Source organism: Giraffa tippelskirchi, chromosome 6 (assembly GCF_054371585.1).
Source record: "Giraffa tippelskirchi isolate mGirTip1 chromosome 6, T2T-mGirTip1v1.2.pri, whole genome shotgun sequence".
NCBI lineage: Eukaryota > Metazoa > Chordata > Mammalia > Artiodactyla > Giraffidae > Giraffa > Giraffa tippelskirchi.
In genome coordinates this window covers 112,985,789-113,013,375 of record NC_137280.1, presented here as the reverse complement: position 1 = coordinate 113,013,375, position 27,587 = coordinate 112,985,789, and the positions used below count along the sequence as shown (strand labels likewise).

The 27,587-nt window shown below is 47.3% G+C and overlaps 2 protein-coding genes across 5 annotated transcripts; one reads left to right on the top strand and one right to left on the bottom strand.

Annotated features, from left to right (window-relative positions):
- Positions 1–6: 6 nt before the first annotated feature.
- Positions 7–5,681, top strand: NOP16 (NOP16 nucleolar protein). 4 transcript variants are annotated; one of them, XM_081499140.1, is made up of 5 exons: positions 7–176; positions 270–378; positions 1,497–1,566; positions 3,485–3,591; positions 4,475–5,681. In XM_081499140.1, exons 1-5 carry the CDS (start codon positions 70–72, stop codon positions 4,550–4,552), a joined length of 471 nt encoding a protein of 156 aa, XP_081355266.1. In that variant the 5' UTR covers positions 7–69; the 3' UTR covers positions 4,553–5,681. The 4 variants fall into 4 exon arrangements, with proteins under 4 accessions (XP_081355266.1, XP_081355265.1, XP_081355263.1 ...); XM_081499139.1 differs by having other exon boundaries at positions 4,472–5,681; XM_081499137.1 differs by having other exon boundaries at positions 4,384–4,535.
- Positions 5,682–7,003: 1,322 nt separating this feature from the next.
- On the bottom strand, positions 7,004–16,307 carry ARL10 (ARF like GTPase 10). The gene is made up of 4 exons (XM_081499130.1): positions 16,048–16,307; positions 15,211–15,412; positions 12,138–12,313; positions 7,004–10,463 (listed from the first exon to the last, which is right to left on the bottom strand). Exons 1-4 carry the CDS (start codon positions 16,228–16,230, stop codon positions 10,290–10,292), a joined length of 735 nt encoding a protein of 244 aa, XP_081355256.1. The 5' UTR covers positions 16,231–16,307; the 3' UTR covers positions 7,004–10,289.
- Positions 16,308–27,587: the final 11,280 nt, after the last annotated feature.

Genomic DNA, 27,587 nt, shown 5'->3' with positions numbered 1-27,587 from the left:
GAAGGCGTCGCTACATGAGGTAGTTGGAGTGAGAAGCAGAGTCTAGTACCCGGTGCTGTGGTCAGTGCAATGCCCAAAGCCAAGGGAAAGACTCGGAGGCAGAAATTCGGTTATAATGTTAACCGGAAGCGTCTGAACCGGAATGCACGACGGAAGGCAGCGCCGCGGATCGAATGGTGAGGAGACCGGGGTTTAGAAGGCAGGAGACCTCGGCCAGGACGGCTAGCGAGATGACAGTCCCGTGATCGCCCTCTTTTTTTTCCCCGTAGCTCACACATCCGACATGCCTGGGACCGGACCAAATCGGTGCGGCAGAACCTGGCCGAGATGGGTTTGGCTATGGACCCCAACAGGGCAGTGCCCCTTCTTAAGAGAAAGGTACTGACGTGGTCCCGGCCTTGCCCTCCGCCGCCTCACCATCCTTAGCTGGCTTAATCTTGTCTATTACCTCCCTCCCGCCCTTCTTGGGTTTGCGACTTCCCCACAGCCAACTCGGCCAGCCTGACAGTGCGTTGAGATTACCTTCAGTATCTCCCTCATACTGCCTTCCGAGCACACATTGGACCTGGGTTGGAGCTTCCGTTTTCCTTCCGCACTCACTTTTTCCTTCTGAAATTAAACTGTTTGGATCGCTTGGCATCTCAGTTTTCCAGAATTTATCTTTTTCTGCCCTTAACTTTCCTAATAAGGAGTTTGGAATCCTTACTTACTGTTCCTCACACCTTTCCTCAGTTATCCAATCGTCCTTGGTCTGAGGCTTCCCTTGGGCTATTTTCTCCGAAATAGTTGTTTTTCTGGACCACTTTTAAAAATAGCACCCCCTTGCACTCAGTAACTTCTTTTCTACTTTAATTCATTGGCACTTGTAAATACTTGATGGTATGTCATGTTATATATTTATCTGTTTATTGTCTGTGCCTCTTCCCCCCAACATAATCTGCTTGGAGACAAGAACTCTGTGTTCCATTCAGTACTAAGCCTCACTCGGTGGTGCTTAGGATGTGACTAGTGGTCTATAGTTAATGAATGGGCTTGCTGATTGGGTTTGTCCTGTTGCCTTCAGGCAAATTTCTTATTATCTCTTTATGCTAGAGGAACGGGGCACTACTGTTTATTGAATAAATGTGAAACTATAGCCAAGCACTGTCAGCTTGCTCCTTACATAAGAGAAAGCATCTGACCTCTCTCCCTCATTGAAAAGTCTAAAGTGCTTTCATGTGCTTCATTTGATAATCACACAGTGGAGTGAGGCAGGCAAGGAATATTCTGCCCATTTTATAGATAGGTGCAGAAAGATAAATTGCTTACTTGAGCATTTTGGGAACCAAAAAGCATCCAGGGCATTAGTTCTTTTGGTCATCTATTCTTGCCTGACCTTGTGGAGGGACGCTTATGGATAAGGCAGTTGTGTTGGGATGGGCAGGAGCCTTTAGAATTTTCCCTCATCCAGGATAATTTCTTCTGTCTACTGTTCTCACGGTCTCTGTTCTCTGCAGGTAAAGGCCATGGAAGTGGATGTAGAGGAGAGGCCTAAGGAGCTTGTGCGGAAGCCTTATGTGCTTAATGGTGGGTGTGGGCTACGATTTCTCTAGGTCAGCATCCTATACAGGGCTGGAAAGGACCCTCAGATGTTCTCATTGTACAGATGGAGAAACTGAGGTTCAGAGGGAGGAAGTGAACTGGTCCAGGGCTCATCTGGCAGAGTTAGAACTGTGTCCTGGCTGAGACATTTTCAGTCTACTGACTAAGTTCCAGTGTGTGAAGGGAGGCCAGAGATAGATGTTCAGGGAGGACGTAACCAGTGTCTGAGAGAATAAAGGAGAAAACATTAAGTCTCAGGCATGAATTCAGCTTCTAATGAGTTTAAGGATGAACAGATTTTTTTTTTTAGAGATTCCACCATATAGTCTGCAGTGAGGATGAGATGGTTGGATGGCATCACCGATTCGATGGACATGAGTTTGAGTAGGCTCCAGGAGTTGGTGATGGACAAGGAAGCCTGGTGTGCTGCAGTCCACGGGGTCTCAGAGTCGGACACGACTGAGCAACTGAACTGAATCTTTCCAATGATAAATCAACTTTATGTATTTTAAAGCTATAGAGATTGAATATTAAAACAGGGTAAATTCTGCAAAGTTTAAAGATTTGAGTGACCAGACATTTAAAAAATATTATTTATTTTTGGCTGTGCGTTCATTGCTGCTCAGGCTTTTCTGTAGTTATGGCAAGCATGCACAGGCTTCTTATTGTGGTGGCTTCTCTTGTTGTGGAGCACAGGCTCCAAGTGCACAGTCTTCAGTAGTTGCTGCCCGTGGGCTCAGTAGTTGTGGCTTCTGGGCTCTAGAGCACAGGCTCAATAGTTGTGTCATGGGCTTCGTGCTCCACTGCATGTGAGATCTTCCCAGATTAGTTATCGAATCCGTGTCTCCTACCTTGGCAGGCCAATTCTTTACCTCTGAGCCACCAGGAAAGCCCTCTGACCAGATATTTGATACAGAATTCCATGAATTCCTGTCTGTAGTCTATTTTAGTGATTCTTGTAAGAGTTACTGCACAGGATTATATATACAAAATCATGTGTACTTAGTGTAGTGAAAGCTAATCTTAAAAAGTTTTACTTTTAATTCTTTAATTAAAATTTTTTTAATTAGGGTAAAAAAAAAATCCCACAAAATTTACCATTAAAGAAAATGTTAATTGTGGCAAAAAATAAAAACCCTCAAAATTTACCATCATAATCATTTTAAAAATATATAGCTCAGTAGTGTTGTGTGTGTGTGTTCAGTCGCTAAGCCATGTCCAACTCTTCTGACCCCTTGGACTGTAGCTCTCCAGGCCCTTTATGGATAGGTTTTCCCAGGCAATAATACTGGAGTGGGTTGCCATTTCCTTCTCCAGGGCATCTTCCCCATCCAGGGACTGAACCTGCATCTCCTGCATTGCAGGCAGATTCTTTACTGCTGAGCCATCAGAGAAGCCCAGCTATTTTAGGAGTGAGGCCACATTGACTCCAGAGTTTGGTTTTTCCCCTTACGTGGAACAGTGAGGTGCCTTGGGCCCTAGTTCCTATGGCTCGAGTTCTCATTTATTCACACCTTTTCATTTCACATATTAACACTTTTAAGAGGTTCTCAAAGAATTTTAGAGCTTGAATGGAGCCCCGCATTGTGGACAAGCAATGTATCTTCATCTCTGTTCCTAGTACCTGGCACTAAGTAAAGATTTTTATTTTGGTGCCTTCCTTTGACCCATCTGAGACTCAAAGAGAGGTGACTTATTGCCATACTGATGGATGCGTGTGCCATAGGCAGAGCCTGGGACCTGAGGGGCTAACGAGGAAGGTTCTAGCACTGAATTTGGAGAGAAAGAGGGAAAGGTTATCACTTGGCCAGTGTAGCAACTTGTGGCTTGGGATGGATTGAGCAGCTCAACTTATGCAGGAAGCAAAGCTTCATTCCTTGTCTCTCGGCTTCTCTCAACCCAGACCTGGAGGCAGAAGCCAGCCTTCCAGAAAAGAAAGGAAATACACTGTCACGAGATCTCATTGACTATGTTCGCTACATGGTGGAGAACCATGGGGAGAACTATAAGGTAAGTGGTTCAGGCCTGGAAGGAGGAACTACTTGGGCCCTTGGAGAAGGTACCCTGGACCATTTGGGGTCTGATCTGCTTGGCTAGTGCCTGTTTCCTGAGTGGAAACAAATAGGAAAGATACCCTAGAAATGGATCCCTTTGACAGAATGCTTATAATTGGGTAGACTGAGTAGCCTGTGGTGTGTATCCCACTCATAAATATATATTGTTTGCTCACATAGTATTTTTAATGAACTTGAACTGCAGGTGACCCTTGAACAACTTGAGAGTTAACTTGTGTATAATTTACAGTTAGTCCTCCAAGTCTGCAGTTCCTGAAGTCTAGGGATTCAACCAACCATGGACCATGTAGTGCTATAGTATTTACTCCTGAAAAATACCCTTTATAAGTGGACCTGTGCAGTTCACATCTGTGCTGTTCAAGAGTTAACTGCTGCTCAGGGGTTAACTCCCATTTTAATTATGGGAGGTTTCAAATAAAAGTCCTTTTTTTTTTTTTTTTTGGCTTCTCTTAAAAATGGAAAGATCTGGCTACACTGGACCCCTGTGCCCAGGTGGGATCAGTGGTAATGGACAAAGAATGAGCTACTCGGCTGGTCTCAACTCCTGCCTAGTCCCTGAGGGCACTTGTACCCATTTTCTCATATACACTATGACTTTTGACGTGAGGAATCTGAATCTCAGGGATGGGGAAGTACCTTGTCCAACTACCTTGTCCAACTCAGGGCTAGGGATTTGAATTTTGCCTGTCTAGCCTTCTTCATTCAAGTGGCCCTTTTCCTTCCTTAGGCTATGGCCCGGGACGAGAAGAATTACTATCAAGATACCCCAAAACAGATTCGGAATAAGATCAATGTCTACAAGCGTTTTTACCCAGCAGAGTGGCAAGCCTTCACTGATTCTTTGCAAAAGAATAAAATGGAGGTTGAGTGACTGGTTTATGCCTGCCCCAAGTTGAGGCTTCCTCCTGGACCAGAGAAGCAAGGAGGGGTGTGCACCTACAGATGAGGCCGGCCAAACCCCATGCAATCAAAAGGTTACAGTGCATGTGTGCGTGTTACAGTGCATGTGTGCGTGTGTACACACACACACACGCACGCACGCACGCACGCACGCACACACACACACACACACACACACACACACACACACACCATTTTACTTTGGAGCAGATACTGTCTCCCAGAGGCTCCAACTTATATTCTTCTCGGGGCTCTGCGAAAAGCCAGAACCTGCTGTTTTCTGAGCGGGCGGTTTGTTTGCATATAGTCTGTGTACAAAAAAATAGTTATTTTTACTTCTCTGACAGTTTTGTATTTGCCCTCCCAGCCAAGCCCTGGGGCTGCCCCTTCAGTAACCTCCTCAACCAAAGTAAAGAGGCCATTCAGTCCTTTTTGCTGCACATTCATGTACTCTCCTAGACATAGCTGCCCTCCCTTTTCTCCCCTTTTCTGGTTCTACCACTCGCTACCTTGGTTTCCAATATCACTTCTGCAAAAAAGTGAGTCAGTCACTTAGTCATGTCTGACTCTTTGTGACCCGTGGACTGTAGTCTGCTAGGCTCCTCTGTCCATGGGATTCTCCAGACAAAATACTGGAGTGGGCAGTCATTCCCTTCTCCAGGTAATCTTCCTGACCCAGGGATAGACCCTGGGTCTCCTGCATTGCAGGCAGATTCTTTACCATCTGAGCCGACTGGGCTGCTTGGGAGGGGCCTCCAGTGCTGGCCCCACCCCAGGCTGGGGGGTGGTGAACTGGTTTTCTGTGGCCCTGGTCTGAAATCAGTTGTGGCTCGAGTGCCAGTGAATAAGATGCTGGACAGCTGCCTCCTGATCTGCCTTCAGGTGACCTGCCTTTGCTGCTTGTCTTTTGAGTCTGAGGTCCCCAAACCTGCTTTCTGAGATGCAACTCTGCTGTGTACCAAGCCCTGGGCTACACACTGCATGGCATTCCTTTGGGCCGGCCTGTGTAATTTGGTGGCATGATTGGTATGTAGCAGGATTATAGTCACAGTGTGAGGTGGGTGCTGGGCATTTTCTTCTCTTGATTCATTATCGTCAGGTATCAATAATACAAAAACCCTCTGTTCCTGAGGTTTCTCCTTAAATCACATAAAATTTGTCTCCCCTCACTGCTCTAGACAAGAAGGACTTAGTGTTTGTACATAGAACATTTCACATAAAACCCACACAATTGTGTGGTTTTATCTTCTTGCAAATAAGGAAACAGGCTTGAGAGGCATTAACATGGGGTTTGAAGTCAGTCTGTCCAATGACTAAGCCTAGACTATCGCTTGCTGGCCTTCTCTTCGGCCACTGAAGGCAGCCCACCATCTCACACCGTTAAGGCAGGCTGGACACCGTTAAGGCAGGCTGGACACCGTTAAGGCAGGCTGGACACCGTTAAGGCAGGCTGGACACCGTTAAGGCAGGCTGGACACCGTTAAGGCAGGCTGGACACCGTTAAGGCAGGCTGGACACCGTTAAGGCAGGCTGGACACCGTTAAGGCAGGCTGGACACCGTTAAGGCAGGCTGGACACCGTTAAGGCAGGCTGGACACCGTTAAGGCAGGCTGGACACCGTTAAGGCAGGCTGGACACCGTTAAGGCAGGCTGGACACCGTTAAGGCAGGCTGGACACCGTTAAGGCAGGCTGGACACTGGACAGAAACCTGCCTATTGGACCCAGCTTGCTAGACTCCAGCAGTGACCGGCACCGTGAGCACAGGCTTTAGGAATGCAGAAGTCCTTCAGAGCATTCTGAAATCAGGCCTCTGACTGGGCCAGGCCCTTAACCTTGTTTCTTCACCCAGTTCAGCTGCCATACCATAGGGCTTTGGGGAAGTCTTCCATACCACTTTCCTCTGCCCCCAGGCTGTGTTGGTGTTCTGGAGTCCCCACAGCCCCAACTTCTGTAGCCAATGCCTGTAACTCTTTTAGTCTGGTTGGACATCCCCTACCAGACTGGGCTTGAGTGCAGGGACCTTGTGAGGGAACCACAGAGCCCAGCCCAAGGGCAGGTGTTGGGGAAGTGTTGGTGCCACCTCCATTCTGACCTCTGGTGTGGAGGCAGTCAAAGCTGTTCTCCAATTCTGTAAAGCAGTTATCCTTCAATTAAATTAAAAAACAAAATAGCATTGGTACAATTAAAAAAACAAGTTCTCACTTCCATTTTCACACCTAGCTCTGGTTCCGTCAGCTAGAACTCCTACAAGGAAGGGTTTGGATATCTCCCCAAAAGTAGTTAGGCCAAAGCTGATGTACCCACTCATCCCAATGTGGACTGAAGGGACTGGGATTTGCTGTGAGCAGTGTTCTGGGACACCCTCCATAGCTGACCCTCCCTGGGATTGTTAAGCACCAAGCACATGTTTGTTCCTCAAAATCAGAATTTAGATGAAACCACCACCGAATTTTTGGCATTTATTGTACACAGCCACCAACACTCCATTTTATGCAGTTTGTGGGCCTGGGTTCACAGGGCATGGGCTGGGACAGCAAGGCTCCTTTACTTCAGACCTTTGATGGCAATCTTCCCCTTGTCCATTTATGGGCCCATCTCCAGGAGGCAGCAGGGAAAGCTGGAGGTTTCCCTTTAAATAGTTACTAGAGAAGACTTGGAGAATGTGACAGCTGGCGGCAGGGGTGAGAGGCAGACTGTTGACTATGCAAGTCTGAGGTCTGGGGCAGCTGTAAGAGGACGAGGATAGACACCACAGACGAGTTTCAGCAGCTGGTTTGTGATGCTGGCAGTTGCTACTAATCTAGCCTAAGAACAAAATATTTTCCAAAGGCAAGTGGAAACATTTTTCTGGAGAATCTGGGGTCTCATTCAGACACGCTAGAGTTGTGAAATTTTTCACCAGCACTTCTGAGGGTCTGGAGGCCCTGAGGGACCAACTTCACCTCCTCTCCAGTCCTCACAGCTGGATACCACTGTGTTGGCACAAGCTTACAATGGATGGTTCTGAGCACCAGGAGGTACCAGAGGAGGCTTCTTGGGATAGGCAGCCAGTCCAAGGTAGTGGTCCCAGCAGCCTCAAGAGCCCTCTTGCCTAGACCATCCACGTGTCCAGGCTCTGGGCCAGGCTGACCTTTCTTCAGAAGGATAGCTGCAGGTCAGAAGCCAGGATTTCATTCAAATAACCTCAAGAACAGAAGCCCCCAGTGTCAAGGTGTGTGATTCATAGGTTCAACTGGCACGTAGATGTATGAGCTTCCTTCCCAAGTGTGAGGTGGGCACTGTATGGTCTTCATGAGAATACGAGAGCTGCCCAGCCATCCATTCACTATTCCCAAGCTCAGGTGGGGCAGAGTGGGAAACATGGTGTCATCCCGGTTACTCAGAAACTGCACTTTGAGATGAACAGTTTCCCCAAAGCAGTCATCTAGGCTCTTGAACCAAAGTCACATTCAGGAACAACTACATAAGAGCACAAGGCAGTTAGCTATTCTTAAGAAAGGCCCTTCCCCAACTTGGCCCAATCTGGTCCTGGTAGAAACCGGAACACAAGTAGTCTGGCACTCTGCTTGGAGGGCAGGCCAGCAGAGGAGTGCTGCTGTCAGCCACAGACATGAGCACACCCACAGGCCAACAGGATGTCCATATAGTCCATACAGGGACCAAGGGGCCACCAGCCTGGACCTGCAGTGCTCCTCAGCGGTCTTCTGCTGTGTCCCTGGGACCTGTTGGTTCTGAGACTGGTCTTTGAAAGCTGCCTATGTAACTCTATTCAAGTTCACCTCCTGACAGTGGGGACTTTAAAAACTGTACTACATAGTGATATGCATTAGACCAAAGGCAGATCTTAATTAGTAGAAAAAGGCGCTCCTCTCCAAAATGTTGGCTACAAGGGTAACTTTCAAGTATTATCACTAGAGGACAAGGTGAAGTTCACAGAACAGAGAAGTAAAGTCTCCTTATCTTCTGCCATCAAAATGAAGTGTCAGCAGAGTTTCAAAGGCTACTCTAAAACCTAAGTCATTCCCAAAATACTTAAGATAAAATCAGTCAAATCACTTCTTTAGACAGAAAGTTAATCAGAATTTCAAAGAAAAGTGATTCTATTCTGAGACACCTTCCTGGCCCACCCTTCTTGCACCTGCCACAGTATGAAACTGTAGCACACTGAGTAAATGTCAAATGAAACAAAGGCACATAATCTCTATTCTCAATTAAAAAGCAAACTTGAGTTGGTTACCTCCTCAAAAAAAAAGGCCTATTTGTGGCTGTCGACTGTTCAGTGGCCTCTTGACAGACAAAAGGTTCCTTCTGCCTGCACTGAAGAGTCAATACAGAGACAGTCTTTAAACTGGCTGATCACTGGAAACAGGAGAATCATGGAATGTGTACTAGAGAGGACGCCAGCTATTCTGTCCAGCTTTGCCTTAGTTGCACAATCAGCAGGTCCAGGAAGGCTGTGTGATATATTCAAGGCTACCCATTGGTTGGTCTGCTAATGCTTGTTTCTTTTTAAGAGTAACTATGATGAAATTGCCTCTCCCAGAGTCATTTGTTATCTCTACAGAGTTTGTGTCCCTTTGATGTATTAGGCCAAGTGTTGGAGTTCAAGTTCATGTAGGTCATCGTGAAATTCTATGACATCAAGTACAGCCACAAAGGGTCAGGGGAGTGAGAGCTCTGTCTCCATTGACACATGTAGCTTACCACACTGTCATTCATGATTCCAGCTATTTTCCTCAAAGATCCAAATTTTCCATGACAGTCATCTGGGGTTTGGATAACAGCACCTAGAAACAGAGCCTAAAACTTGGGCCTGTTCCTTTTATAAATAAATAAATAATTAAATGCAGTCTGGAGGCCAACATCCTGCTCCCCTGACAAGTCTTCCCAGGAACACAGGCAGGCTCCTTCCTTCCCCAGACTTATGTAAACATGGGCATTGGCACAGTTAAGTGTAAGAGTAGCAGCTTCTGACTCCAGATTGGGGTGGGTGTGGGTTTCAGTTTCTCTGATTAGGGGGTGAAGACCACTTACTCTGTATTTAAGAGGTTAGTGGGCTGGACCTTAACTTTGGGAAAGCAGGGAGGTTTCGGGAAGCTCCCTGCCAGGATCTCTAGATTCCTCCTCAAGCTTCCTATCTTCATGGCTCCGTTAGAAAGCCACCATCTAAACCACCTCTCTTTAAAAGGGATGGCCCAGAGAGGCAGGGATTGCACAAGGCCACAAGCCAGCTGGGGTTAGAGGATAAGGCAAGACAGGGAGTCTGAGCTCATGGGTTATGGCCCAGAACCTGACCACATGAGAGGGTGCAAAATCACCAGGAGGGATCAGTCTAGGGTTAGGGTATACTTTGGACACCTACACCAGTTCTCACCCTCTGGGACCAGCAGGGCGGGGAGAACTGAGCCTGCTGAGCAGCTCGTTGTACAGGTCAGAGGATGAGGCTGCCTTCCCTGGTGAAAGTGGGATCCACTTGCTGCGCAGAATGAGCGAGACACTGTCCTCTCCCACCCTTGGCCTCAACTGCCTCCCTGCTTCAGCCTCATGGCTAGCTCACCAGGAGAGCTTCTGTGTGGTTCCTGGCCTCATCCAGGCCCTGCTCTTGAGGGTGAGGAGGGGAGAAGGGAAGTGATGCTATGTGGCCCGTGCCCCAGGCCCAGGCTGGAGATGAAGAAGCAAGTGGAGTGGAACTGGGGTCCCCAGGGCTGGCTGGTGAGCATGTGGGCGCCAGCCTAGGAGAGAAGCTCCAGGAGCAGTTTCCAGATGTGCACGGTGCCAGGATTTTCAAAGCTGGTTCCTGCAGGGGCGATGCTGGCCGCCAAAAGGAAAACTTCCCGCTGGCTATCGACAGCCTGCAGGCCCAGCTCCTGTTGCAGCTCTACCATACTCATGGCTTCGCTCAGGTCCTGGGATGAAACGGAGATGTCAGGCTGGACTGAAAGTGTGTCCCAACAACCCACCCTTGTCATCTGTGAAGTAAACTGTTCATCGGCTCCCTGGGGGAAAGACTGGGGTCTAAGTTCTCACTTGGCCAGTTGGTCTAAACTCACTTCCTCATCTCTGACTTTCCTTGGTATCAACTTCTTTCCACCCTCTCATTCTCACCCACAGCCACTGTGGTAAGAAACAGCACGTCCTCTAAGTCAGGCATTGTGATAGGTACTTATCTTATTTAACTCACCGTCCATACTTAACTGATGGGGAAATCAGCTCAGGGAGGTGATACCACTTAGCAAAGGAAACAGTGATATGTGGCAGAGCCAGGTTTCAAACCCAGGTTGGTTTGAGGACCAAGTTTATGACCTTTATAGAAATCTTAGCTCAGTTTCCTAAATTCAATCGTGGAGAGATGTTATGGTAAGGTCACTTTCAGACAAAGGCCTCACCTCCTCTAGACTCCTAGAAACCTGCTGAGGAAAAAAAAGAGGCCACGACTCAACATGGCTGGTGATGGTACATTTAATTTCAAGCCTGGCCCAAGATTCTTCTTGAAGCAGTTCATAGAATGATGGGACCTTAGGTGCTGTCTCCTGTAAAGTTCAAAATCACTATAAATCATAGTTTATATATAAGATGGTGACATGATTCATTGTCCAAACTGGGTTACTTCTGAGACTCAAAGTGGGAACTAGTATAGTTATATCAGAGCAACAGGCATAGCTGGGGCCTATCCCAGGCAGACCAGAACATAAGGTTACCCTGTTTATAACTGTGCCAGGTATTTCTTGATAGGCAGGGGAAACCTGAGGTCTAAGGCAGACAGCATGTCTCCAAGCCAGGCTGGAAACATGTCCCACAGCTCTCAGGGCCATGGGCCCATGCCACATGAAACACAACAGGACTCTGTACTGCAGCAGAGTCCACCTGTTACTGAGAATGGCACCGTGTGTGATGCCAAGAGTTACTGGGCCAGGAGATGTATATAGCATAGAGTGAAGAGCAGGAAATTTGAGGAGGATCTGAGCTCAAGACCTGGCTTTGCCACACAGCAGCTGTAACTCTGGGCTAACAGCAAGGCCTATAGTGAGGTCATGATTACAGTGTGCTTAGCATGCTGTGAGCACACAGTAAATGTTAGTTATTATTATTTAACTTGTTAACTTCTTACCACTTCCCAGCTAAAGCTCTCTGATCTAGAGTCAGAAATCATTAAGGACATAGCAGAGTGGAAAAGGTGCAACTGAAGTACGACTTCCCAATTTACTATTTTCAAGGTGTACAAAATCTCTCTGAGCTTCAGATTCCCTGTCTGTAAAATGGAAACAGTATCCCATATCTTACAGAGTGAATAGAAACATCATATGAAATATTATTCGAAACCACACCTCAGACACAGTGGACACTGAGAAATTATTTTTCTCATTCTTCCAGGATGACAAATGACAGGGAGGCAGAGAGGCAGGCAGAGGGAATGAGGAATGAGGACACAGTACAGGTAGCAGAGGGGGTGAACACCTGCAGTAGTATCAGCTGAGTGCTGCAGGTCACAGACCTAGGCCCTAATCCCTCTCTGGTGTTCCCTGCCCCAGGCATCGTGGATCAAGCCCAGCTGACCTTGGCAAGCCTTCCATGGCCCTCACCTGCTTGTTGGCCACCACCACAACAGGAAGGTCAGGGTCCTTGTCCAGCAGCTTGTGCAGCTCCTGTCGGGCCCACGGCAGCCGCAGCCGGTCAGCCGAGTCCACCATGAACACCAGCACGTCCACTTCATTCACAAACTCCTTCCAGTAGAAGCGCAGATTCTGGCTGCCGCCGACTGAGGAGAGGCCAGGGGCCAGCTCAGAGCCTCCCTGGGCCCGGGCTCTCTACTTACAGCCCACCCCCACCTCACTTCCAGCCTCCCAAGGCTCCACTGGCCAGTGGAGCAAGGGAAAGTCCACGGGTTCCTGAGCCAATCAGACCTGGGTGCAGCTCTAGCTCTGACAGCTGTATCTCCCTGAGCAGGTCGACACCTCTGAGCATCAGTCTCCTCACTGAACTTACCTAACAGGTAGCAGCAAAACCCCAAAGTACTGTACGCAATGTAACTTTCACAGGCTGGGGTATAACATGTCCTCAATACATAGTACTCTGGTTCTTTCTCCTGGGCTGTCCTGCCTCCTCCCAATCCCTGGCTTCCTCCCAGGTCAGTGGTGGCTGTAGTCAGCAGCCAGGACCCCCCGTGCTGCCTGAGAACAGCCATTCTCCATTCAGTTTTTCTTGTTCAATCTGGTTGCCCCATTTTCTTTCCTTGGAAAGGCCATACTCAATCCTGCCACCATGTGGCTGTCCAAGTAGCACCTCCCCCAACCTGGGTTGCATTCCTGTTCCTCTGTGTCCCTCTGCAAAGTGTTCAATGGTCATCCCCGCATCCTAGTGTTTCTGGTTAGACTTCTGACACTTGTGGACTCTCAGCTCTTTAAGAGTTAGAGCTATGTATCTCTGGATCCCCCCAATGCCCTCAGCACAATGCCTGGCACATAGCAGGCACTCAACAAGTATATACTGAGTACTTACTAGGTGCCAAGCACTGATCTGGGTGCTGGGGACACAGAGGTCAGCAAGGCAGGCAGAGGGGCCCTGCTCTCAAGGAGCTCCCTCTGTAACTAGGACCAACACAGTCGTAACACAAAAACACACTCCACAAAGGAACGAAATAAAACAGAAAAAGTGAACGTGGCAGGGCGGGGTGGGGGTGGTGTCTGCTGGTGGCTTTGGATTGGGTGGTCTGAGAAGGTGGCCTAAGGAGCCGGCACGTGAGCCCAATCTGGGATGATGACAAGGAGCTGGTCAAGAGAAGAGGCAGAGAAAAGGGTTATAGGCACCAGGCAGGGCAAGATCCATGTGTTCAAGAAACAGAAGGCATTCAGGGTGGCTGAGGTGCCGCCAGAGGGGGAGAAGGAGCCATGACCAGCAGGGATGGCCAGGGCTGGACCACACAGGGCCTGTAAGGCCACACAGTGAGGCCATGGGGAGCCCCTTAAGCATTTTAAGCAAGAATGACATGAAGTGATATGGGTTTCTGAAAGATACTGCTGGTCAACATCGAGGACAGAAGTGGAATCAGGAAGACTAGCAAGGATACTGTTGTAGTACTGATAGGTGACCGTGGATCGGGACAAGCAGGAAGAGATGGAGGTGAGGAGAAATGGACAGATGCAAACTCTATTGGAAGATAAAGCTGACAGAACTAGCTAATAAAATGGATATAGGAGGTGGGGGTGGGGGAGGGGAGGGAAAACTCAAAGATCCACAAAGGGCTCATTCTCAGCCAGGCTCCAGGTCAAGCACTGTAGGCGACCACAGCAAACTGAGTGTTGTGGCAGGGGAAAGGCCCCAGACTTCAGTGGGAGATCTGGGCTTGAATCCAGGTTGAGTGACCTTATTGAGCCTGGATACTATCTCTGCCAGACAGAGTGGGCCTCAACTGCAGAACCCCCATCTGAATTTTCTGTGTCCCGGGCACGAGAGATGGAGACACGGAAAGCATGCCGAAAGGACTGAATCTCAGGTAGATATCAATGTTTGCTACAATCAGGAAGGAAAGATGTAGCCAGGGCAGGCTAGCAGGCAAGACCCTGAGACCAGAGGAACTGGGCCCATTCAGGCCAATGGCCAGGCCTTGAGTCTGATCCCACCACTTCAGCACTTAACTAAACCCACTGAGTCTTTATGGTCTGAGTCCTATGGCTGGCAGAAATCTACCTGTCCCTTTCCACTGAGTCTGTGACTGGACACAGGTGGTAAAGTACTGCTGCCCTCTCAATACCCTCTCTCCTATCCTCTCCTGAGATCCCAAGAAGCCTAACATTGACGGCAGGAGGCTACTCAGATCCTGATCACTCACTCAACAAGCTCTTCCAGGTACCTGATTGGGGCTGAGCTCTAGGGGCCAGGGCTGGATCAGATTTATCTGTGCCCCAGATGCCCAGTCAGGGCAGAAGGGGAGCCCAGAGGAAGAACTCTTAAGCTAGCCTGGGGGTCAGATAAGGCTTCATGGGATATCACCTTTGACCTAAACCTTGAAGGATGAACAGCAGTTAATAAAGGGAAGAAGGGCTTTCCAGCCTGGGAGAACAGTGCATGCAAAGCACAGATGATAAGAAAGAAAACAGCAAGCACCTTCAGAAACCCTGGAGAATTCCATGGATTGAGAAGGCCGATGGGCTACACAATCCATGGGGTCCTAAAGAGTCGGACAAGACTGAGCGACTATCACTCACTCACTTCAGAAACAGGCAATGTACAGGGTGCTTAACATCGAGAGCCCAGAGCCAGACAGCATTAACAGACTGGCAAGCTGCCTGAGCTTGGATAAATTATTTAACTTTCTGGGCCTCACTGCCTCATGCAGGACAAATATAATGAAGGTAATAACTCTTTCCAGTTTTATGGAGTTGTTGGGAGGGTTTTTTAAAGTGCTGTCTGTCAAGTGCTTGGCATACAGGAAACTTTAGCTGTGAGTGTATCAGGGTTAGGCACTTGGGCTGCTGTAAGGGTGAGGCACGGGGAGACCCAACCCGAGAACAGAGCAGTGCTGGGCTCCATCCTGTGCCCCAGGGGCACAGGGGAAGGATTTTCTACAGGGGCGTGTCCTGCTTAGATAACGAGCCCCAACTTGGGTCCAGCTGAGATGATGGGGGAGACGGGCGAGGGGTGGGGGTGTCTGCTCACTCTCCAGCAGGTCCACCTCGAAGTCCCTGGTGGGCAGCCGCACGGAGTTGAAGCCCCAGGTAGGGATGTGGCCTTCCAGCGGTGGCTTTCCCGCCAGCACGCGCAGGAATGTGCTTTTCCCGGAGCCGTCCAGCCCCAGCACCAACACCTCGCGCTGCTCCAGCTCCTCCAGCGCCGGCTCCAAGTCCTCCTCGTCCTCGGGCTGCGGAGCACGGGTCAGGCTGCGATCGGCACCCTCCCGCCTCACCCTTCCCCCAGGGAAGACCGAAAGCCCAAAGCGCACATCCCCGCCCTCCCGCCATCAAGGGACTGCCAGGCCCGCTCTGGTGCACAGGGACGAGCGCTGCCAATAGAGTCCTTAATTTCCAAAAGCAGTTCTTCTGGCTTTCCCTGGGTGACTTCATGCAAATTCCTCCCCTTCACGGAGCCTCAGCCTTCCTAGACTGACAATCCCTCCTCACTCCATGGAGGTAGGAAGCGCCGAATCGCGGTAACAAGCGAAACAGCGGCGGGCGAGGGGGGTGCGGCGGCGGGCATCCCGGGCTGGACGCAGAGCGCAGGCGCCAGGCGGGCACGGGCTGCACCCGGCGCGGGAGGGACAGCGCTCCCCGGCCGCGCGCTCGCGCCCCGGCCCCGGCGAGTAAGCCGGAGGCCTACAGCGGCGCAGCACAGCACACGCCCCTAAACGCCCACCGGTTCCAGGGTTCCGGGACTCCCAGTCGCCCGCCACGCGCCCACCAGCGCGACGCCTGCGGCGCCAAGCTCCCAACTCGCAGGGCGGCGGTCACACCCCCTCGGCTGCACGCGCGGAGGCGCCGACCCTCCTCTGCCACTCACGTCCCACTTGTCCCACTGTGGAAGGCCGGCAGGCTCAGCGCCCCACCAGGCCTCGCCTCCGTCCCAGCGCCGCTCCCGTCCGCTGCCGAAGTAGGTCTTCCAGAGGATGAAGAGCACCGAACCGAGCACGGCCGCCGCGCCACCCACCGCCAGCACCAAGGGGCTCAGCGGCCGCGGCGCCATCGGGGCGGGCGAGGGGCGCGAGCGCCGGTTACACAGGCCGAGCCAGCCGGCCTGCAGAAGATGGCCCCGCTGCGACTGCCTCGGCCGCGCCCACCCACCCAACCAACCCAGCCCCGCACTACAAGCCCCACAATGCACCGCCGCTGTCGCGACAGGCGGCGGGAGCGGGGGGGGGCGCGGCCCGGAGCGCGGGGTCCTCCCGCCCACTCCGCTAGGTGCGGTGTGGAGAGAGAGGCTGTGCCTGGGCAGGACAAAATGTGGTTACCTTGGCATCTACCAAGCACTTGCTGTTGGGGGTTAGCTCAAGACTATTCTAGGTTACCCCTTAAAACAGTGCCCCTTGTTAGGGAAAACCGAGGCCCCAGTCGCAACTTCGTGTGTGGGTGCAGCCTGCATTCAACCCCAGGTGGTCTGTTTCCTGGGCATCCCTCATGATCTCCTAGAGGAATTGCTATGGGATGGCAGCTTATGGAGTGGCAGAGGCTGGATTGGAACCCAGGTCCCTGACTCTTAGTACTGTCTACCTTCTGTTGGCTGCTGTCTGGCTCCCAGGGGTTCTGCTCTCTCGGAGTCTCTTGGCGTCCTGATGAAGCCAGCCGGGGCAGGGAATCAGTGTTTAGACCTGACCACTTTGTCCCTTGACCCCCAGTGACTGCCAAAGTTTCCAGGGTGTAGCACAAGGAGGAAAAGCAGGAGAAACAGGCCTGGAGTACTCAAGAGGAGGAACCCTATGAGAAACTCTGGGGTGAATGGGTTTATTTTTATTGTAAACCACCTCAAGCCATTTTATAGACCAGGGTGGACTCTGGGCTTTTTTTTCTAGTCACCCGTAGGTATGCTCAGATCTCTCCTGTTCCTCTGCCTCTCTTTTCCATTTCAGACCCACTTCTGGGTAATGTGCATTTTCTATTCCTCACTCCCACCAATCCAGAGAAACTATCCTTACCAGGGTCTCTAACAAACTCATTAAATTCCTTGGTAGTGAAATAAGAGGGGAGAAGATGTTGCCAGTGTTGGTGGTTTAGTTGCTAAGTGGTGTCCCACCCTTAGGACCCCTTGGACTGTAGCCCATTAGCCATAAGACATGACAAAGACTGGTTAGAACCAGCTAGGTCCAAGATGGTGGAAGAGTCGACTTCGAGTAGACCTTGAGCCTCATCCTATGCTCAGCCATACATTCAGTTCAGTTCAGTTCAGTCGCTCAGTCGTGTCCAACTCTTTGTGACCCCATGAGTCGCAGCACGCCAGGCCTCCCTGTCCATCACCAACTCCCAGAGTTTACTCAAACCCATGTCCATCGAGTCAGTGATGCCATCCAACCATCTCATCCTCTGTCGTCCCCTTCTCCTCCTGCCCCCAATCCTTCCCAGCATTAGGGTCTTTTCCAATGAGTCAATTCTTTGCATGAGGTGGCCAAAGTATTGGAGTTTCAGCTTCAACATCCGTCCTTCCAATGAACACCCAGGACTGACCTTTAGGATGGACTGGTTGTATCTCCTTGCAGTCCAAGGGACTCTCAAGAGTCTTCTCCAACACCACAGTTCAAAAGCATCAATTCTTCGGCGCTCAGCTTTCTTCACCGTCCAACTCTCACATCCACACATGACCACTGGAAAAGCCATAGCGTTGACTAGAAGGACCTTTGTTGGAAAAGTAATGTCTCTGCTTTTAAATATGCTATCTAGGTTGGTCATAACCTTCCTTCCAAGGAGTAAGCGTCTTTTAATTTCATGGCTGCAATCACCATCAGCAGTGATTTTGGAGCCCAAAAAAATAACTTCTGACACTGTTTCCCCTGTTTCCCCATCTATTTCCCATATCATTTAGCATATTCCATAAATTAGCATATGCTAAATGATATATACACCAGAACCATGATAGTTCTGAGGCTAACCATAAAAGGCCAAAAAGTGGGTGGTGGCTTGATTCCTGGAAATCCCTGCCCCTTCCCCCCCAAAACTGGAATAATCCTCCCACTCATTAGCCTATGAAATTACTAAGCCCATAAAAACTAACATTGATACCATGTAGGGGCCAGTGGGGCTCCTGAGCACAAGGCTGTTCTGTGGAAACAGCCTTCATTCAGCCTCCATGACCCTCCCTATGTTCCAATGGGCAGATTCAAGCAGTTGCTAATTAGAGAAGGGAGGGGTTTCGATACCAGGGAGAAACAAACAGTCAAGAGCAGCCTTATGGCAAGGTCCTGTTTCCCTATCAAAGGATACACACAACACTATCTTTGAGCTATTTTGCAGATACTGAAACTCCCTCAAGGTGGGAGAATGTAAGGAAGATTAACCTGGTATGCTGCCCACAAGGATGTAGACCCCAGACCAGTTGTGTTGCCAAAATCTTGGCTCTATGTGTACCAATGCCAAACAGAAATATGGAGACACAATTATCACAATTATGGAGGAGAAGGAAAGGGTGGCTCTATTACTTTGCTAGGCAAAGGGGCAACACAGTAGGCTAGGGACTCAAGAACTGCGCCCCATCCCTGGTGAGTAGGAAAAGATTATATAGTTGACAGGAGTATGTGATAAAGATCAAGGCAGTAATAGTCTATTCTTCTGAAAAATTTCAAAGGGTGGGTTTGCTGATAAGGTTAGGGTGTGTGCAGGGTCTTAGGTGGTCTATTCTCCTAATCTTGAGGAGTCTCTCTGGTCCTTTAATCTTGCCTCAGGTGGTTTTGTTGCTGTTTCTCCTTTGATTAGCAACTGTTCTCCTGTTCCGAACTGAGAGAAGGTCATGAAGGCTGGAGTCTTGTCGATAAGTTATGGGGATACAAGGACCTCCATGCCCAGGAACCCCACAGGGCCCTGCTTGGCATCAGCTGGCCATGGAGGTTGATGCTGCTGACTCCAACTTACTTCACCATCAACTTATCAGCAGAATGTCCACGCTCTTTGAACAATTACTATAAAACTTTTACTTTCTCTAAGTTGAAACACATAGATTTGAGGGCATTAGCCCACTGTGTCCCCCTCTTCCTGGGACAGTAATATAGCTTCTCTTTTCTACTTCAAAATCTCTGTGATTTGATTTAACACCGGTGTACAGAGAAGTTGAGCTTTTGGCATCAATATTTCAAGACTCACCCTCCCCTTCTCCTTCTCTTCCTCTCTCTTGCCTTCCCAGATGGCCCACACTCTGTCTGTGGGATGTGTTTCTGCCTAAATAAATTCACTTCTTACCTATCACTTCATCTCAAATTCTTTCACAATGAAGCGAGAACCTTAAACTCACTAGCAACAGTAATATCTTAGTTCTTATCTTGCTTGACTTCCTGGCACCATTTAATAGTGTTTAATCTTAGCAGATGTCTTAGTCTTCTTGGGCTATCATAACAATATACCATAGATGGGTGAGGTGATAACAGGAATTTATTTCTCACAGTTCTGGAGGCTAGGAAATATGAGATCAAGGGGTCAGTAGATTCAGTTCCCTGCTAGAGTCCTCTTGGCTTGCCAGCAGCCACCTTCTCACTGTGTCCTCATATGGCAGAGAGCGAGCCCTGCTCTCTCTCTCTTATATGGATGCTAATCCCACGATAGGGCTTCACCCTGTTGACCTCATCTAAATTTAATTACCTCCCAAGAGCCCCACCTCCAAATAATATCACAGATATTTCATTGGGGATTGTTGTTGTTATTCAGTCACTAGTCATGTCTGACTTTGTGACCCCATGGACTGCAGCACCCCAGTCCTCCCTGTCCTTCACCATCTCCCAGAGTTTGCTCAAACTCATGTCCATTGAGTTGCTGATGCCATTCAACCATCTCCTCCTTTGTCATCCCCTACTCCTCCTGCCTTCAATCTTTCCCAGCATCAGGGTCTTTTCCAATGAGTCAGCTCTTCACATCAGATGGCCAAAGTATTGGAACTTCAGCTTCAGCATCAGTCCTTCCAATAAGTATTCAGGACTGATTTCCTTTAGGATTAACTGGTTGGATCTTCTTGCTGTCCAAGGGATTCTCAAGAGTCTTCTAAAGCAGTTCATCAGTGCTCAGCCTTCTTCTAGTCCAACTCTCACATCAGTACATGACTACTGAAAAGACCATAGCTTTGACTATACAGACCTTTGTCAGCAAAGTGATGTCTTTGCTTTTTATATGCTGTCTAGGTTTGTCATAGTTTTCCTTCCAAGAAGCAAGCATCTTCTGATTTCATCTCTGCAATCACCATCTGCAGTGATTTTGGAGCCCAGGAAGAGAAAATCTGTCACTGCTTCCACTTTTTCCCCCTTCTATTTGCCATGAAGTGATGGGACCGGATGCCATGATCTTAGTTTTTTAAATGCTGGGTTTCAAGCCAACTTTTTGCTCTCCTCTTTCACCTTCATTGAAAGGCTCTTTAGTTCTCTTCAATTTCTGCCATTAGAGTGGTATCATCTGCGTATCTGAGATTGTTGATATTTCTCCTGGCAATCTTGATTCCAGCTTGTTTTTCATCCAGCCCAGCATTTTGCATGATGTACTCTGTATATAAGTTAAATAAACAGGGTGACAATATACAGGCTTGATGTACTCCTTTCCTAATTTGGGACCAGTCTGTTGTTCCATGTCCAGTTCTAACTGTTGCTTCTTGACCCACATACAGGTTTCTCAGGAGACAATACCAATGGGTTTGGTATTCCCATCTCTTTAAGAATTTTCCGTAGTTTGGTGTGATCCACACAATCAAAGGCTTTAATGCAGTCAATGAAGCAGAAGTAGATGTTTTTCTAGAATTCCCTTGCTTTCTCTATGATCCAACAGAAGTTGGCAATTTGATTTCTGGTTCCTCTGCTTTTTCTAAACCCAACTTGTAATCTGGAAGTTCTTGATTCAAGTTCTGCTGAAGCCTAGCTTGAAGGGTTTTGAGCATAACCTTACTGGCATGAGAAATGAGCACAACTGTCTGGTAGTTTGAACATTCTTTAGCACTGTCCTTCTTTGGGATTGGGATGAAAACTAACCTTTTCCAGTCCTGTGGCCACTGCTAAGTTCCAACATTTGCTGACACATTTGAGTGCATCACTTTAACAGCATCATGTTTTAGAATTTGAAATAGCTCAGGTGGAATTCCATCCACGTACACTAGCTTTGTTGGTAGTAATGCTTCCTAAGGCCCACTTGACTTCACATCCTAGGATGTCTGACCCCAGGTGAGTGATCACACTATAGTGATTATCTGGGTTATTAAGACCTTTTTGTATAGTTCTTCTGTGTATTTTTGCCACCTCTTCTCAATATCTTCTGCCTCTGTTAGGTCCTTAAAGTTTCTGTCCTTTATTGTACCCAACCTTGCATGAAATGTTCCTTTGGTATCTCCAATTTTCTTGAAGAGATCTCTTAAGTCTTTCCCATTCTGTTGTTTCCCCCTATTTCTTTGCATTGTTCCTTGAAGAAGGCCTTCTTATCTCTCCTTGCTATTCTTTGAAACTCTGCCTTCAGTAGTGTATATCTTTCCCTTTCTCCCTTGCTTTTAGCAAAAAGTTCTCTTCTTTCCTCAGCTATTTGTAAAGCTTCCTCAGACAACCACTTTGCCTTCTTGCATTTCTTTTTCTTTGGGATGGTTTTGGTCACCACTTGTACAATGTTGTGATGCTCTGTCCATAGTTCTTCAGGCACTGTCTACCAGATATAATCCCTTGAATCTATTCATCACCTCCACTGTATAATCATAAGAGATTTGATTTATGTCATACCTGATTGGCCTGCTGGATTTCTTCAATTTAAGCCTGATTTTACAATAAGGAGCTGATGATCTGAGCAACAGTCAGCTCCAGGTCTTTTTTGGCTCACTGTATAGAGCTTCTCCATTTTCAACTGCAGAGAATGTAATCAATTTGATTTCAGTACTGACCATTTGGTGGTGTCATGTACAGAGTCATCTCTTGTGTTATTGAAAAAGAGTGTCTGCTATGACTGGTGTGTTCTCTTGGCAAAACTCTGTTAGCCTTTGTACATTGGGAGTTAGGGCATCAATAAATCCTTTTTGGGGGGATACATCCATTCAGTCCTTAACAGCCGGTTAATGAAGAATGTTTCCTGTCTCCAAGTTTAGAACTAACAGAGAAGTGAGACAAAGAAGATGTTCAAATGGAGAGAAAAAAATGTCATCTTTGTTGTCAATAAAGGCTGGATTGGAGAAAGTGGCTTAGATGTGGGGTGAAAATAGACTTGCTAATCCTTTTCCGTGAAACAGATATTTTTCATGTCCGATTCTATAGTTGGTTCTTCCGTGTGATTCTTGTTCCACCTTCATATTTCCTCAATCCACTCTTTTCTTTCTTATTTATTTATTTTTAAAAATTTTATTGGAGTAGAGTTGATTTACAGTGTGTTAGTTTCAGGTGTACAGCAAAGTGAATCCGTTATACATATTAATGTATCCACTCTTTCTCTAGATTCTTTTCCCATTACAGAGCATTGAGTAGAGTTCCCTGTGCTATATAGTAGGTTCTCATTAGTTACCTATTTATATAGTAGCATGTATATGTCAATCCCAACCTACCAATTTATCCCTCCTTCCTTTACACCCTGGTGACCATAAGTGTGTTTTCTAATCTGTAACTCTATTTCTGTTTTATTGATAAGTTCATTTGTACCTTTTTCTTTTTAGATTTCAGATATGAGTGATATCATAGGATATTTGTCTTTCTGTGTCTGACTTCAGTCTCTGGGTCCATCCATGTTGCTGCAAATGGCATTGTTTTGTCCTTTTTTATGCCTTTTAGATTAGAATAATACTTAAAGTGTGTATTTTCTTTTCCTGTCCTGCCTAGTCCATTAACTCTGCTGTTTGTGGATAAGGTTGCCCTGTGTGTTGTCTTTGGTGTGTGTCCCTCAGTTGTGACTCTTATCTGCCCTGTGGCTCCTATTTCTTTGGGGCCAGGACTGAGTGCCTGAGGGAGGCGGCAAAGTCCAAGTGTAGCTTGAACTTATTTTGGTAAGTTGAGGAGATGGTGGTGTAGTCTGGTTTATTTTGTGCTGAGCATCCCCAGAGAACCTCCCTGTACCTCTCTTTGTCCAGATAAGACTCTTACTAGAAAAACTGTCACTCACGGCTGCCATAACCTGGTACCTAGGGTATTGGGAGGGGGAAGAAAGTGTGGTGGAAGAGAGGCTAAGGCACAGGCTAGTTCACTGCCCTGTGGTTGTTTTTGACACCGGCCCCCCACCTCGCCCCCTCCACCCTTCAAGGCACTAAGCCACCCACAACCAGCCAGTACCTTCTCAGCCTGCAGTCGTGATATGGTGATAGCTATAGGGCTGGTCAAGGTCTGTCCCAGGCAAGGTGGGGAAAACAAAGGTATATCTCTCTGAAAACTCTGATAGGCCTGTGTTCTTCTGTTCCTGGGCTACCGTTGTCAACGCCCTCGCCTGGCCCTCTTCTGGTAACCACAGAACTAGTTTCTCAGATCTGCCAACTTCGCTGTGACTCTCAGGTATCCTCCTGACCTAGGACTGGATTCTGCTATCTGCCAACTTGGCAACTTACTTCCACCTCCCAAAAGGAAACAAGCCTGGAGAGAGGAAGTGACTCCCCCAACATCGTATAGTCAATAAAGGATGCAACTGGGGTTTGTACTGGGTCTGTGTGATTTCAAACCCATGCTTTAAATATCCTAGATCCTCCCTTATAGTTGCTGGAACCTAGGTCCACTCATTTTATCAGGCTTTTCTTCTGAAAAAGAAGCGAAACTCAGAGTTTGACTCTGAAGTCTCTCATGTGTGTCGGAAGGGAGAAGAGTAGCAGGGTTGAAGGTTATTACAGCGTAACAGAGTTATGTGAGGAGCAGTTAACAAAACGACTTCATAGGAGGGGAGGTGGCTGACTGAGAAATGTTGAGTGTGATGAGAAGCCAGGAGGGCTTCTACTGTCTAGGGGACAAAGATTGTTAAAGGGGAATCTCACAGTAATTTTCTTGGTGCTCTTAACCAAAAGGGCAGTGGATGTAGTAGCTCTAATGCCAAGGAGAGTATTCCATGCAGCAGGATCCTGTTGCTGGCTATAATACCCTGAGGGTCAATGGTGGTCCCATGTTTTTGGGTTAATAACCCCAGGGCATTCTCCTTTTCATATTACAAAAAGGAGAAAAGGGCATTTGATAATTGCAATGTTCAAGAGCAGGTGGGTTCATCAGACTGTCCTTTAAGTCCTTGGAAACTATGGTGTCTGGTTCTTCCGATAAAATTGGGTCCAGGTTGTTATTGTTTAGTAAGATATTACAGAGGTTTGGCTATAAGAAATTGGTTATCCAATTTTGGCGATAACCAACTGGCCCAAGAAAACCTCCCAGTTGGCGTTTGGTTTTGGGAAACTTGGGACACCATGAAGTCTATCTGGACCTGAGTGTAGCCCTTGTTTGGTATCAGATGTCCTAAATATCAAACCTGGATTTGGACAAACTACAATTTTTCTTTGGTGACCTTCAGTCCCTTTGAGGTTAAAACCTTTAGCAGGACTTCCCTGGTGGCACAGCAGATAAGAATCCATCTGCTAACGCAGAGGATGATCCAGGTCCAGGTAGATTCCATATGTGGAGGAGCAACTAAGCCTGTGAGCCACAACTACTGAAGCCTGCATGCCTAGAGCTGTGCTCCACAACAAGAGAAGCCACCGTAGTAAGTCCTCGCACAGACTGCAGTGAAGAATAGCCCCGCTCGCCGCCACTGGAGGAGGCCCAGGAACAGCAACAAAGACCCAGCGCAGCCAAAAATAAATAAAAGCAAAAAACAGAAAAAATGAAAAGTAAATACATAAACGCTTTCACGAGTAGATGCTTTATTTCTGTGAGAAAGCTTGAGAAAGAGAAAAAAGAAGCAAATCATCTATACATTGCAACAAGGTAGAACATCTAGAGAACTTTATACCATCCAGATTAGCCTTTAGGATTTGCAAGAAATAAGGACTCAGTAAAACCTTGAGACCTTACTCTCCAGGTGAATTGTTTTTCTTCCCAAGTGAAGGCAAGAAGGTAGTGTTAGCTAGCTTCACCAACTTGAGTACTAAAGAATGCACTGCATAAATCAATTACAGTAAAAAATTTACATCTGGTGGGGATGGATGGTAGCAACATATGAGGGTTAGGAACAATAGGGTGTTTGTTGCTCTGAGGTCCTGCACAAACCTTCACCCTTGACCCTTAGGTTTTCCCACTGGTAAAATGGGAGTGTTACAGTGCTAATGCTAATGAGGCTTTGAGCCTTGCAACTATTATGGGCCTTAGGCCTTGAAGAATTTCTTACAGGGTATTAATTAGTTCTGGGGAGAGGTTTTTAGGGGTCTATATGAATCTTGAAGAGAAGTGTACTATGAATTTTGCAAACATTGGTTGGAGATTTTGCTCATAAAGAGGACGGTGGCTGATTCAATAGAGACAAATGATCAATGTTTCTAGAATAAGCTCTAATTCTATCAGAAATGGAACAGATAAAAGATATCAAAGGGTTATTTACTTCACCTTGTGGGTGACTTTGATGACTACTCTCAAACTCTAGAATTATTTCCATTTTTGGGGAGAAAGAAATTCTGGCATGATACTTCTGTAAGAAGTCTAGGCCTAATAAATGGATGAGTAGAGGAGCTATGAAGAAAAGGATGTATATCTTTCAAAGGACCTAGACAAAAAAAGAATAGTTTAAAGGACAGGAAGCTGTTGATGTTCGTTAGAGATCCCCACTATTTGAACTGTATTAGTCCTCCAAGGCAGGGGCTGCTTTATAGTACCGAGGTTGGGCACAGAGAGTGTGGCTCCTATGCCAACTGAGCTAGAAGAGATCCATCCCAAGTCTGGAGGGATGTTTCTCCAAGCTGGGAGAGGGAGGATTGGGAAGAGCCCTTGTACTTCCTTGGAGCCTCATCATTAACAGTTGGGAGAAAGTTGGAAAGGCTGTTTAGAGGGCTGATGTCTGCCATGTTTGAGTCTCTGAAAAGTGAAACTCGCTCAGTCGTATCCAGCCCAGGAATCAAATCGGGGTCTCCTGCATTGCAGGTGGATTCCTTCCTGTCTGTCTGTAACAACCTCTTTCTCAGTATCCTGGCTCTTTGCAATAATAGCAGAAACTACTGGTGGGAAGATCCCCTGAGAAGAAGGCATGGCAACCCTCTCCAGTATTCTTGCCTGGAGAATTCCATGGACAGAGGAGCCTGGCATGACAGAGGACCCCATGTGTCCATGGGGTCACAAAGAGTCGGACATGACTGAGTGACTAACACTTACACTTTTTCACAAGGGTATTAATTTTATTTAGGGGACTTCATTTGTGGAGTTGAAGATTAAGAATTTTGGTGATCTTCCTTCTAGGTGACTCATGTAGAGTGTGAGGGCTGGTTTGCCAGATTACCTCAATCTGGAGGGGACATAGTTTCCCACTTCATCTTGGTCCTTTAATTAGAAGGGAAGGGACCTGGTTCAGCCCGCTAATACAGAGTTAAAAGTTACCCAGGGAGGATCAACAGGTGAAAGAAAATGAGAATGTTTTTAAAAAATAATCTGAAGTTGATTGTAATAGTCATGAACAGGTTCATCAGATTTTTGTGGGCAAGTTTGAATCTTGTCCCAATTGATATGCTTTGAAAAAGCCCTAGAAATTGCTTGACGAAGTCACCTAGCAGTTGTCCAAAAGTGAAAAGTGAAAGTGAAAGTCACTCAGTTGTGTCTGATTCTTTGCAACCCCATGGACTGTACAATCCATGGAATTCTCCAGGCCAGAATACTGGAGTGGGAAGGTTGTCTAAGCCTAATCATATAATAAATTAGTGGACTGCTCTCCCAGTTGTCATTCTAGAGACAATTCATGATTTTTCCAGTTTTTTATCCAGTGCTGGGGCCTGGCCTTCACTGACAAGCGTATGAACTAGCTAATATAGGTCAGAGAAACCACGTAAGTAAGTTTGAATGACTATATTAAATTTCTCAGCAAATCTGTGAGGTTTTTCAGTTACTTGGGAAAGTTGTTAAGTAACTGAACTATGAAAAATTGAACTATGTTCAACTAACTAGTTCAAGTAAAACTGAACTATGTTCAGTTAACTAGTTCAAGTAAAATTGAACTGTGGCTTGAAGTTCAATTTAAGTCCAGGGAATATAAGAAATTAAGTGTTTAACCACTGGATCCTCAAGAGGTTTAATTTTAAAGAGATAGGTTTTGGGAGAGAGGTGGGAGGGGGGTTCTGGAAGGGGAAAACATGTACACCCATGGTGGATTCATGTCAGTGTATGGCAAAACAATTACAATATTGTGAAGTTAAAAAAATAGATAAATAAACTAATAAAAAAAAATAAAGAGATAGGTTTTGATAGATCCAAAGGAAAAGCAGGTATGGAGAGTTTCAGAGAAAAGAGAAAGGCTGGTGAGAGATTTAGC